Below are 13662 nucleotides of genomic sequence, written 5' to 3'. Positions count from 1 at the left end.
GCAATCCTATCAGGGAAGACTCACCTCATTATGGGCCTCTGGGACCACCATGCCTTAGTACCCAACCTTCCCTCTCTCAAGGCATGGAGGGAACAGCACCTCAAGCACTTTGTACTCCACTCCTGTGAGCTCCTAGAGCTTGAAGGAAGGACTAAAAGTATTTAGAACTCTTGAATAGGTAGAAATTACCACTTTCAAAGAAAACACTGATGAATCTACCAACTTACTGCCCAAGAATTGATGTTTCACAGACCTGACCACGTTTTCTTGCCAAGCAAAGCACTACTGCTACCAAACCAACACCTGCCAATCCTTACTTACTTGGTCTTTACAGCCCATAAGTTTTCCTCCTTGCTTGTGTAAAATAAAACTTCAACAATTACTGTTGGGGGAAGTGGCTCACAAACCCTCTTTACAGCTGCTAGCTCCTCCAAATCAGCCTTACTACCGTCTGTACCTACACCGTAAACATGAACTCACAAGACACTTTGGGATTATACCATGCTGGTCATTACAAAAAGGATAGGAGAGAAGAAATGGATCGATGTCAGTGACAGAACAGGTAAAATACGGACAATTAGGGACTCTTTCCAACTGTGAAAGAGAGGATAAGGCAACTTGTAGCCATTGCTGTAGAGAAAAAAAAACACATGAGGAAAAGGACTAAGGAAACCTTCAAGACAAGGGATGAACACAGGCTAAAAAGCAAGTTAACAAGACACTGTGAAGATATGATGATATGACAGTCCAAAACTGAACACGCATGGGGGAAAGAGTCCTGGTAAAAGTGTATTTTCAAATACAGAAGTTGGATATTTTTTCCCTTCATGCATTGTTTTCCCACACATTGCTTCCAGTTCGAAAATAACCCAAAACTAAAATGAAAAATAATCCAAGTATAACACACCTAAAAATACTTTCAAGAGGCAAAAAAAAAAGATTGAATCAGAATAAAACTTCAGATCTCAGCCTGTTTCAAAATAAGAAGTGACCTGTTTTCTCATTTATTTTAATACGTGGTTTATTTTTTAAAGTTTTAGCAGTTATTTCCATGCCTATGCTTTGCAAAACTGAAGAAACTGAGACTGTTTCCACAAACTATTTCAGAAAAAAACAATTTACAGATAAAATTAGAGGCATACAACTAAGTGCCAAGTGTTTGACTGAATTCCAGTTCTTGGTGAATGGAAAACCAGCAGCTTCCTGTTACAAAATGTACCAACAGTTCATGTCTAATAATACACATAATAACTAACCACTTATATACTTCAAATACAGAAGTATCTAAAAATAATATTAAAGCAGGGTATTTTTAGCCAGGTGAATTTCTCAGAATGAAATTCTATGGTTTGTTGCAAGGAAAAAATAGAGCAATGGGTTAAAATTTTAAGAGCATCTCTTGATTGATACTAGAATAAAAGTAGAAGGTTTAGCCCCAAATCTTAAATAAGCAAAAAGCATCCTTTCATTAAAGGCCCAGCTATCGCTTTATTCATAACTATATCTTCTTAAACAGCACTTAAAATACTTATTCTGTTGCAAATTTGGAAAGTTCAAACAAAATAATTATTGATTTAAGTAGACCCTTATTTTCTCCTGCTTTGGTAGGAAAAGGGGACTTGTAGGCTAGAAGCATTAAAACGGTCTAGAAATTAATCTACAGTTAATTAGAAATTAACTACAAATAATCCACAAATTATTCAGACATTTAAATCTAGTGGTGAGACAATCTGGAAAACAAAATTACAGAGTAGATGATGTTTCTCGAAGGACTCTTCACAGGAAATTAAAACCAGCCAACACCAACCATGAATTTCCAAAATCAAGAATGGAATCCACCCTTTCTATCTCAATAAATAAAGGCTTTCTTTTCTGATATCCTCTGGATAGGCAAAAAGAGCACCAGTGGTGTAGGTCTCATAATTTTATTTCTTTTGGGTACTTCTCAAATAATTGAAACTTGGGAAAGGTTCATGATTTGTTTACCAGACCTCTTCAAAATTTGATTTATTTTTTTTATCTTTTTGAGAACTAAAGCTCAAGTTCAGTGCCAGGAGCTTTTAAAATCAATACCCGTTGTTCTCCTCTACTAATACCCCTATACCTCTCTCTTGGGTGTCACTGTACATCAAGTGTCACAGCAGAAGGTTATAAAACTTACTTGCTACAACAGGGACAAAAAAAGGGAGACTGTTCCCTAAAGAAATTCAGCTTTATGGAGTAAACTAACAGTTTCAAGGACAGAAGGAGAACACATGGACACCATATGCATAAGCATTTTGAACTGTTAACTAATAGCAGCAAAGGAGAAAGATAATCTAATATCAGGGGACTAGCTTGTAATTTTCTATAGCATTGCAGACCTTCTGACCTTGGGTAAGTTTCTTTGTGCCTCAGCCATCCATTTATAAAATAAGAACAATATCCCAACCTCTAAGGAGTGCTCTTAGGTTAAGTATATTAAAATTTGGAAGCCCCTTTGATATATGTGTGTGTGTGTAAATAAATAATATGTGTATATATAAAAAAATTTATATATACCCTACTAGAAGAGATCAGAGAAATAACATAAATAAATAAACCAGAAGCAGGAAAAAAGGACATATTAAATGAGTGTTTCAAAAACACTACCATAGACCATAAAAACTTGACTGAATTCAACAGCAGCATTATTAGTTCAAGTAGAAATATCCTTGGAGATCCCATCTTGGGCAATTCTACAGTAAAGGTACTGAACTTGGGAAGGAACAGCACTCAGTGAGCAAATGCTCTTTTATTCAAGAACTGTCACAATTAGACTGAAATCAGAGGGAAAAAAAAATCTTCCATGTTCCAATGGAACTTTGAGTCCAAGTGACCCTTTGCATATTCTAAATGAAAACCCAATGATTAAAGAACCTTCTAAATTTATGGCACAATCTTATACCTTTTGTTCAAATGCAGGGCATTAGAAAGGGTAGCTCTTCATATGAAAAGACAGATCACTGAAAAGCCCATCCTAATAATCACAATAAAACAACTTCGAAATTGTTTTCTATCTGGTAACATTTGATCTGGAGCAATCCCTCAACAATTTAATATTTACCAGTATGTATCTATAAATACATCAAAACCACTGTAATCATAAATAGAAGAAGAATTTGGCTACTTAATAGCCTCAGATTGCATATGGTGTGTCAAAAAAAAATCCATCAGAAAGGAAGATACAGCAAGGGCTTTTTTGTAGGAATGTACTTGGGTACTTAACTATAATCATATAAACAAGATCAATAATACTAATTTCAAATTTCTTTTGTGCTTATATATATTTTGATAGCCTGAATCCATAGTTTTTCTTAGCCTCTCCCAACATTTCAGTGAAATTAATCCTTTGTTCACAAAGGATGTAATCTCATTTGATTTCTTTCAACATTGCAAAAAGCCATCTTTTCTGTTAAAGTTATCGGTGTGACTGACCACATTTCTCATAATTTCATTTATAATTATCTCAGCAGCAGCACCAGCGAGACCAAATTTCACACCACTGAGGCAGCTCACATGATGGCATTGAAACCAATCAATGTTCATCTGACTTTAAACTGGCTCCAGATAAAGATTTGCTTGATTCCTGTCCCTTCTCACGATGGTTTGGTAGTCAAGCTGTGAAGCCCAGTATCACACACAAAAATGGCCAATGCATGTGAGAAAGGAAGGCACAATTTCTCTGCAATATGCCCTATTAATCTCTCTCTCTATGAAGCTTCACATTAGCAAGACAGTGACATGGAGGTATAAACGGCTTCTGGAGAAGTTAATTAAAATATAGAAAAGTAATTACTAATATCTGAACTATATGGCTTCATTTGGATTACTAATGGCATGGGAACAGGGGGATTGAGGCAGAGAAGGAAACCTTACAGCCAACAGATCTCAAGTCACATGTGGCTCATCAAACAGTTGATGTGAGCCTAAATTTGAAGTGTGGAAAAATACTGGAGGAACCCATTAATTAATCAGCGTGAGAGCAGCACACAGCTGACTGAAAAACTCCCTGAAATGTGTCAGCAGCATGTTGTCAACCTGGGAATGCCTATCCAGTAGATTTTTTTGCAGAGCTGGAATGGAGCTTCTCTGCCAATTCCATTCCACAGCCTTGTCATTACTTGGACTACAGAATGCGTAGTGGAGAAAAAAATAGGGACATTTTCAATCTCCATAGGTATTGCAAATGTTTTTGGAGCACACCCCAGATGTAGATGATCTTCACAAATTAGGAAAGAAGAACTAAATCACTAGAAGAAAAAGCTAGTGTAAGACTGGAAAATAGGGAGATCTAGAACACCCCAAACTTAGACTGCCCCAGATCTATGCTGCCCAACTCAACAAGATCTTCACAAACTGGGAAAGCAACACGAAGAAAAATCTAGCTGAGGAAGGGAGCTTTATTTCAGACAATGATACATAACCAAAGAGTTCAGTAGATTCACACGAAGAGCTGTAAGAGTTCTAGAAATCCTGTAAAAGAACTAGGTTTGCTTAGTGTAGAGAAAGAGAAAAGTGAGTGAAAATGTAACACCCAGTGAGCACCTGTCTGCCATGTCCACCAGGAGAGGGGAACTCCCAGTTTTCAGCAAATGAATATTGCAAAGAAGGTTGCAAAGAAGGTTGCAAAGAAATAACAAGTCCTACCCCAACCCCTCCCTGCCAAACACTAAGCACAGTTACAGGTAATTGCTGAATACACATACTTTAATACCAGGTTAAACAGTCTGTTAACTTGAAGTGTTTTAGTGGAAGGGTGGGATCAACCACTTAACAAGGGCCCAGTGCCTTTAGGGCTGCTTCAGGTACTGAAGATACGGTGATTACTTTTTTGGTCTTCCAGAGAAAGAAAATCAAGAAGCTCGAGAATACAACACAGCAGCAATAAACACTAATTAAATCCATGATCTCCTTCATTGGCATTCCCAATAACATGGCAACAGACTGCATTCCTGGAACAGCATCTTCCTTCTTGCATCTGCACGAACAATTACACCACGGCCACTGACTCCTAACTGGCAATGACTTCTGTCTTAAATAACTAATGCAGATTTAGTAGCCAAATACATTCGACTTTTTCAGAATCACTAATAAATACCAGTTTGTAGATGAGAGATCACTATCTTGGCCATCCACTTGACGGAAGTTTCTCTGGTAACAAAGTTAAATATTTCCAAAACAATGCTCTCTAAATATGGCTTCAATTTATTGGCGGTGTTTTCAAATTAGACAAAATAAGCACCAGTGCAACAGTCGGATAACGTTATGCACAACACAGGGATTTTAATATGGAAAAATTAATGGAGTGTGTATATCAGTAACAATAAAATAGGAATGATACTGCCATGATTCATTGACCTAAGATTTCCGACTAGCATTTACAATGGGCTTGACGCTAAAACCCTCAGACCTTTCTTTGGAAAGTGCCTCTGAAATATTCCAAAGAATGCTTTTTATAAATTGCACAGCATTTTAAATAACACATTGGCCATATATGGCCTTAAGGCACAAAACTCCTAGTTAGTATAAAATCCAGTTTACACATGTAAAACCGTATTAAGAGCAACAAAAAAATTAGCAAAGCATTTAGAAGTTTTCACTGATACCACATTTGTAAGTGGGACATCCTGATTTTTAGCAGTTTTTTAAAATTTGGTGCTTTAATAAATACCACCTGCAGTGCTCATGTTCTCTGAAGAATCAGGCTCGAGAAAGGTACTACCTGGCACCCAAAAAGCTCATGAAGTATGTAAGTGGCTTGAAACATGCTAAAACAGCATTAGAACATGGTCTAGTGTCCTTACATTATGGTCAATGCACCAGACACAGCCTCTTCTCCAGAATAATCAGTCAACTAGCATAGGGAAAAGGGCAAACACAAAATCAAGGTGGAAATGTATATATATATATGTCACGATGGAAGGGGGAAATTCAATGGGATTAAAAGCAACTCCTCGCAATACTTCCAGAACCGAGAGAATTGATCCAAGTGACACAATCTCTCTCTCCCTCCACCCACACAGGAGGATATCATGTCCTTCCCTGTGGGCTGAAAACTCCACATAGGGACCAAGATCTACAAAAGACAGGTGCCAAAACAATCGGCATTGTGGATCTAACCCCAAAATTCCACTGTAAGAATACAACTTCCCTCCCTCACAGGTGATGCCAGGTGCCTGCACAGTAAAATGGTGAGGGCCACATTGGTGCTTCAGATGAACTATGCAGAGAAGCAGGTGATCACCCTTAGAGGACATGTCTATGATTCTCAACACCTGGTACAGTGTTTAAGACTAACCCTTACCAGGCTTATTATCAGAAAACACTTCTATACCTGAATGCAACTGGAAGGCCTTCCAAGATAAAAATGCTTCTGCTGCTGACGTACCACCTGGCAGCTCTCCATCCATCTTGCTCCTCCTCCCTGGGGAAGGAGGAACAGTAGAAAAAGGAAAGAACAGTGCCCTTGACAAAACATACCTGGAAAAATCTCCTGTTCCAAATGACCACCTTGAATGGCAGAACCCTGCATGCTTATGTGGGCAGAAGGATCAAAGTTGGATCAATAAGAACAGCAAAAAATGACTGTCTTTATTCAAGATAATGGATAGTAAAACAAGTCTCGCTGGTTCACACCTTAAAAGGTGCTGGTCATCTGCTCAGACTGCTATCCAGAGAAGGTTACTGAGAAAGTAAAGCTTAAGAATTCTTCTGCAACTGAAGTTATTAAAAAATGGAAAATTACCTGACATTTCTTTGGCCAAAATCACTCCCTGTTTAAATACAACAAATTAGCATAAAGATCCTTTCATCATCAGGATACAAAAAATGGGGTTTGTTCCACATCTGTAGAAAGGTTAAAAGCACCATAGCATTGCCCCTACTGCTGCAACCAGCTCCCACTGGCAGGATCTCTCTGAGCATAATCTGTCACAAGATGAGAAACTATTTCTGAATAACATTCACTTTTGCAGGAATATAGATTTCTATGCAGAAACCATGACAAGTCTAAGAGAAAAAGCAGCAGATAACGCAATTTTGCTGACGTTTCATAATCACAAGGACAGACTCTGGCACAAGTGAAAGGGAGCACTTGATTCTCCCGTAAGGGCAAGATGTGATGTGCAGGTGGTTTGTCTGCTGCCACCACCCTGCCACCAATGCTTGGCTGTCTCCTTCTCCTGCTCTCAGTCCCTCAGGAACTGCTACAGTCATATTTGTCTGGCCTGAGCAGCCCAATACGTCACCCTGTCTACCAGCAACGAAACTGCAGCACATCCTAAAATCAGGGCACGCGGTCAAACGTGCCCAATCAGTAGTCACATTTGTCTGAAGAGAATAGGGTTATGAGGACATAGCTTTCAAAATCTAGATGGTAGGGATGATCCATTATTCCTTGAGGAAGGAAAATAACAAGTAAGTTATCTGTTATCATTTCCCTACCCCAGTATAATGGTATCACCTTCCACTGGACTCAGATAGTGGTAGCAGCATCTTGTAAAGTATATAGCTGTTGCCAAAACACATCACGCTGCTATACAGTGATCTCTGTATAATGGTGATCAATTCTGCTTGCTGCAGCACACCATCTGCTTTGCTCCCACTGTAGTACACTCCACACACTATATCTCACGCTGCTGCAGAGCACACCAGGGCGCAGGCAATCTGGAAAGCCATCCTGGAAATGTTACTATGAAACAAAAACTAAACGAGCTGAAGAATGTACATTTCTCCTCCCTTTACAACAAGCAGCATATATAACGATACACAACTGATACAGATTAAAGGAAAATCAAAAAAATGTGTGTTGATAATGTGTTGCATCTGTGATGTCATGCACATATAGCATTATAACAGGCAATTCCACTTGAGTGCTCATTTCCTACATAATCTGTTTCATTTAGCTGTACTGAATTACAGGTATATCGTAATTTAGCATGAAGCACTGCCTCCCATTCACTCCCCACACAACTACAAATACAAAATGTTCACACAACTAGTGCTCTGGTACAGTACCAAACACAAAACACATTAATAACAACCAGCAATCTTCCCCCAGCCCAGGCACACAACCCAGCCATCACACTTAGCACCTACATAAAGAACACAAAGAACACACCCCATAAACAACATCTCTACAGTCTCCCTTCTGCAAATCCCCCCAGGTTCAAGCAAAGGTGACACAGGCAAAAAGCACATGCAACCCCATCCCTGACAACCCCACCTCAGCTCCATTATGCTGACAAAATTACACATGCCACTAAGTGGAATATAAAACATCCCACCACTTCAGACAGATGTTAGCACATACACACATCCCTTCTCACACTGCTATTTACCCCAGAAAACCTGCTGCACACTTTCAACACAGAAATAAATTCTCACATACACCTCCCCAGCATTTGGTGCCTTCTAACCTGTGTGTCAAATCCATTTTCTACCAAGCTACTCTTCCTTGCTGGGAGTCCATCTCCTGCGTTTTCTTGTCCATTAGAAGATTTGAGAGGAATCTGGCTGGAATACAATGGCTTTGTCACCTCCACCTTGTTCCCAAACTTCAGGTAACAGGGCTGTGGGATGGTCCTGGCCGTTGGGACATGCAGGATTGGAGCAGCGCTGTGTACGGGTTTAGGTAGTCCCGATTTCATTTTGGAGGCTACCAGGATGGCTGGCATTTTCTCTTTCTGCTTTCCTAACACGTTTTCTGTCAGCAGCAGCAACGGCAGAGACAGCAGGCAGGGAGAGAGAAAAGGACACGTTGGGGAGGCTGCTCTACACTAAGGTAGGCTGGTTTACTGCAGAGATCTCCAAAACCAGCCTAGAATTTGAAACCAACAATAAAATCAACCGGAAAACAAACAAACAAAAAAACCAAACAAAAAACCAAAACAAAACAATAAAAAAAACCAAAAACAAACAAAAACAAACCACACCACTTTCAGCCTAATATATCTCCCAGCTTTATGCCAGCCTTCCACCTGTTTCCTCTGTTTTTATTTTCAGTTCTTCACCACTGTCCTCTTTCCTATTTCTGCTATTTAACTTGCTCTGTCCTTTCTCTGTCCGACTCCTGTAATTTTCTTGCCTGGAAATGAGAGACTTTCACTCCATTATCTTGTCACTGCATCTCCAAAGTGAGGCAGCCTTTAGAACAGAAAAAAAAAAGGAACCTGCTGCTGCATATGCTTCCCCTTCCGTACGCGCTAGAGAGTGAGTGAGCAGGATTTCCAGCTTAAGATGTCTTTCTTCAGTCTTAGCCAAGAAGCAGATGTAGCTCAGTGTGTTAATGACTGATGCCCTTGGATACGAGCCTTAGAGAATCAAGCCTCTTAAGCCTAAATAGCTGTGAACAGGACAACGATGCTGTAACAGAAGGAGAAACGTCCACTGACAGCGATTTTAAATCAAAATATGTCAGTGGCCACAGAATTTCCCAGCTCCCCCAGTGCTGAGCATAAAAAGCTGGAGGGGGGGGGGGGGGAGGAAAATTAAAAATAAAAACGATTCAGCTGGCAGAGGGAAGGGAAAGCAGCCGGCAGCTCATGTTCCCTCCCGCAGTGGAGCGGGCTCCCGCCCGGCGCTGCTCGACGCATCCCGGGGGGGCCGGGACCAGCCGGGCGGGAGGCGGCGGCTGCCCGGCCCTGCCGGCACGGAGCGGGCAGGGCGGGCCCCGGATTGGTTCTGCCCGCTCCGAGTAGGAACAAAAAAAAATAAAAAAATAAAAAAATAAAAATAAATCTCTCCCTCTCTCCGCAAGGGGAGGAGCGGCTTCGGCTCCCGCGGCGGGCAGGGAGACCCGCGGGGCGGTGGGGTCTGGAGGGATGCTCCGGCGGGCTGGAGGGATACTCCCGCGGCGAGCTGCGGACCCGTTTCTTTTCGAAATTTAAAAAAAAAAAAAAAAATTCAAATCAAAGCACCTGGAGGTGACTCATTGTTCGTGGCTGTTCGGGAAAACTCTCGCTGCCAGCATCAACAGGAATTTGAATAAACGCAATGAGTAATCCGGCCCTATTATAGCAACACTTGGCTTTGGGGAGGCTTTCAGTGTCACAGGTTCCTCCTCATGCTGCTCTGTGGATGCCAGGATTCCCCATTCCTGCCCACCCTGACACATTTCAGAGCTGCACATATCCCTCTTCCTGCCCACACCTGAACCATCCTTGACAGCAGAGGATTATCAGCATGGAAATCAAGGCATCAAGAGATGCCTTCAGACTGTATGGGGGCAGGGGGCTTAGCACCAGGATATACAGTGCCATAATGCCCACTTTTCAGGTAGCCTGTAAGGGCAGGCAAAGGTTTTGACTTACCTCACTACAAGAAAGACGTTGAGGAGCGGGAGAGTGTCCAGAGAAGAGAATGGAGCTGGGGAAGGGGGCTGGAACAAAAATGTGATGAGGAGCAGCTGAGGGAGTTGGGGGGGCTCAGCCTGGAGAAAAGAAGGCTGGGGGGGGACCTTCTCACTCTCTACAAATCCCTGAAAGGAGACCGTAGCCAGGTGGGGGTTGGTCTCTTCTCCCAACTGACAAGCGATAGGATGAGAGGAAATGGCCTCAAGTTGTGCCAGAGGAGGTTTAGATTGGATATTAGGAAAATTTCTTCACTGAAAGGATTGTCAGGCATTGGAACTGTGTACCCAAGGAAGTGTTAAAAAACATGTGGATGTGGCACTTGGGGCCTTGGTGCAGTGGTAACATGGCAGCGCTGGGGTAACAGTTGGACTCGATGATCTTGGAGGTATTTTCCAACCTTAGCGATTCTGTGATTATATTCAGGGAGGGGAGGGTGTCTCAGAATAATATTCTCAAAACCAATGTGAGACACAGAAGAGAAAGGTGCATTTAAATCACTTCCTCATCACAGCCCCAAACAGGGGCACTTCCTTCATCTCCTTATTATCACCTCATCCACTGCCTGAATACTGAACCCTAAACCACTGCCTGGGTGGCAAGGACAAGAACAATCCCAGCAAGGAGAGAGAATCATAGAGTGGTTTGGGTTGGAAGGGACCTGAAAGGTCATCTAGTTCCAACCCTCCTGCCATGGGCAGGGACACCTTCCACTAGACCAGGTTGCTCCAAGCCCCGTACAACCTGGCCTTGAGCACTTCCAGGGATTGGGCATCCAGAGAAGCCATGAACCTACCCTTGAAATATCTGAAATACACAGTGGGTGAGCATCCAACCCACAGAGCTGCTGAGCAGGACAGAGGAGGCCCCCACTGCCCTGCCCCAACCAGGCTGCAAGCAGTGCTCAGGGAAGGAAGGCCCAGTCACACTCAGTGACTCATTTCGAGGGGAGCTGGGACACCTATTTGACTTTTTTAGGAAGTTTTAAATGTGCAAACCCCAGGTTTTTCTATCTGAGACTCTTTCAGATAGAAAAATGAGGCATTTCTAGATTGTATAGTAGGCACCTCCAGGATTAGGCAGCAGGACTAGGACAGCATTTTAGGAAATGGAATGAGATGAGACCTGCATGCTGGATCCTTCTGCAGATGTCATCTTAAATAATTACCCAAGGTTACATAGTGAATAAGTGGCAAAACTGCAAATTAAAGTCAGAAATTGTGCTCTACTCCTTATAAAGTACAATTCTTCCACAACTTCACAATATAAAGTGTAATTCAAGTTCCCACCATACACATAAAGCTCACATATTGAGTTTTGGTTGTTGCTGGCATTTTTCAGCACATCTGCTCTCACATGTACCAATTCTCTAGGTTGTTTTGTAGTAACTAGAAAATTACAAATTTTTTTGTAGCTGTTTTTATAAGCAACTGCTTTCACCCCAGTCTCTTTATCCACTAATCTCAGATTGGAAACTGCACATCCCTGTTCATCCACATCACTGAGATCCCACTGAGACAAATCTTGTAGTGTTCTGTCATAGCCACCCACAATGGCAGCTTAAACACAACTATGTAGAAAATTTCAAAACCCTACAACTCGATAAAGAATGTAAAATTTACCATCTGAAAGGACTGGTAGTCATGGGAGCAGAAATGTGTCAGTGCTCCCTCCTTCAGTGCTGAGAACTCAGCCCTGCTAGCTGAGAGAAGGTTGGGCTGAAATATGAAGAACTTGAAAAAGATCCAAGTCTGAAAACAAGGCTAATTTTAGGTCTGTAATATAATATAGTAAAGTTTAAAAGCAATTAGAAGATCTAATTGACAGCTTTATGCTCTGTTCTTCACTTGCATGTTTTATGAGGTTCAGGCCACCAATCCCTGATGGACACAATTTGCCAATTTTTTGTTGTTCTGTTTTCATCTTGGAAAACTGGCTGGGTTACAGGATACCAAAACAGCCACAAAGTTCATTTGACCAGAAGGAAAGGATTCCTTTCATTGCTCCTTTAACAATTATGGAATTTGATCCTTTGATGATGGTGAATTGAATATTCCACAGTTCCTTCAGACACTTAAGGGAGTCTTACTGATTTCTCAGTCCTGTCTTCTCGACTGAAGATGGTGTCTTCTGAACTCAGTCTATGCTCCTGACAGTTATTTTGCCAAATCAATAAAATGGACACATTCTTTACCAAAGCTTAGTGTAAATTCTTGATAGCAGATTTGAAGAGTGACCTAAAATTACTGCTTCTCTGATGGATTCAGTAAAAACCAGCTATTTAAGAGAAAAGTTTACATTTAATAATCCTTTGTCATCTAATATCTGGGTTTTTTTTTTAATGTTACACAAATTTTGCTTTATATATCTAAACAGCACGGCAAAATGGCACTGAAATGCAAGCTACTGTATCCAGTGGCAGTGGTGTCATACTATGAGGTCATAAATTACATGACATTACAGCCTTTATCTTGCCACTGGCTGCCATATGAGAGGAGCCCCGAAGAAAAGATACAAGGACTCCCTGAAACAACATCTCAGCCTTGGCCATATTGATCAATATAACTGGTCTACTCTGGCCTCCACTCAGGAGGCCTGGAGACACACCATCTATAACGCATCTGTTTCCTTTGAGAAAGCATGCAGGATCACTCTCGAGGAGAAAAGACAATGCAGAAAGAATCGTGTCTTGCAGAATATACCACCTAAGGAGTCTTTCTGCTGTGCCTTTTGCAACTGGACGTGTCTATCTTGTATTGGCCTTACTAGCCACCAGGGTGCTTGCAACAAATGTGGATAGAGCCTTTCCCAAATCTTCGTTCGGGAAGGCTAGTCATGATGATGATGATGATGACAGCCTTTATCTGCAAAGATGGGCAACATCAATTCCAGTCTATCTTTGGAAGTGACTAGTTTGTGGTTTGTTTGGGTTTTTTTTTGTTTTTTGTTTTTTGGGTTTTTTTAAATAAATTGATTTTATCTGTCTTTAAGTCTAGGATTTTAAAAAGAAACTACTTCTCTGGGACAGTCAATAGGATCTGGGAACCTGCCTTTCTTATCTGTTTTGAAAAGCCCAACCAGTTTTCCTTTCCCCTGTTTTGAATCACACAGATTTTTGTGTCTAAGCTAGGAGCAAGCAATCTTAAAAAGCAGGCAAATTATCTAAACAAAAAGCAAGAACTTCATTCCTTCCTGCCACAAATGTCAGATTAGCCACTAACTAGAGGAAATTCCCTTGCAGTTTTAAGTCCGATGAGTATCTTTGCCTGAATAACCACAGCATCCCCCCTTA

The 13662-nt window shown here is 41.2% G+C and overlaps 1 protein-coding gene across 1 annotated transcript in view; it reads right to left on the bottom strand.

The window, feature by feature from the left end:
- The window catches only part of NAV2 (neuron navigator 2), a 210795-nt gene extending 201914 nt beyond the window's left edge, over positions 1–8881 (bottom strand). The window contains 1 exon segment of the mRNA XM_064657171.1: positions 8439–8881. Coding sequence (XP_064513241.1) covers positions 8439–8696 — 258 coding nt within the window. The 5' untranslated portion in view covers positions 8697–8881.
- Positions 8882–13662: the final 4781 nt, after the last annotated feature.

Source organism: Pseudopipra pipra, chromosome 6, assembly GCF_036250125.1.
Source record: "Pseudopipra pipra isolate bDixPip1 chromosome 6, bDixPip1.hap1, whole genome shotgun sequence".
NCBI lineage: Eukaryota > Metazoa > Chordata > Aves > Passeriformes > Pipridae > Pseudopipra > Pseudopipra pipra.
The sequence above is the reverse complement of the archived record's forward strand: the minus strand, read 5'-3'. Positions and strand labels throughout refer to the sequence as shown.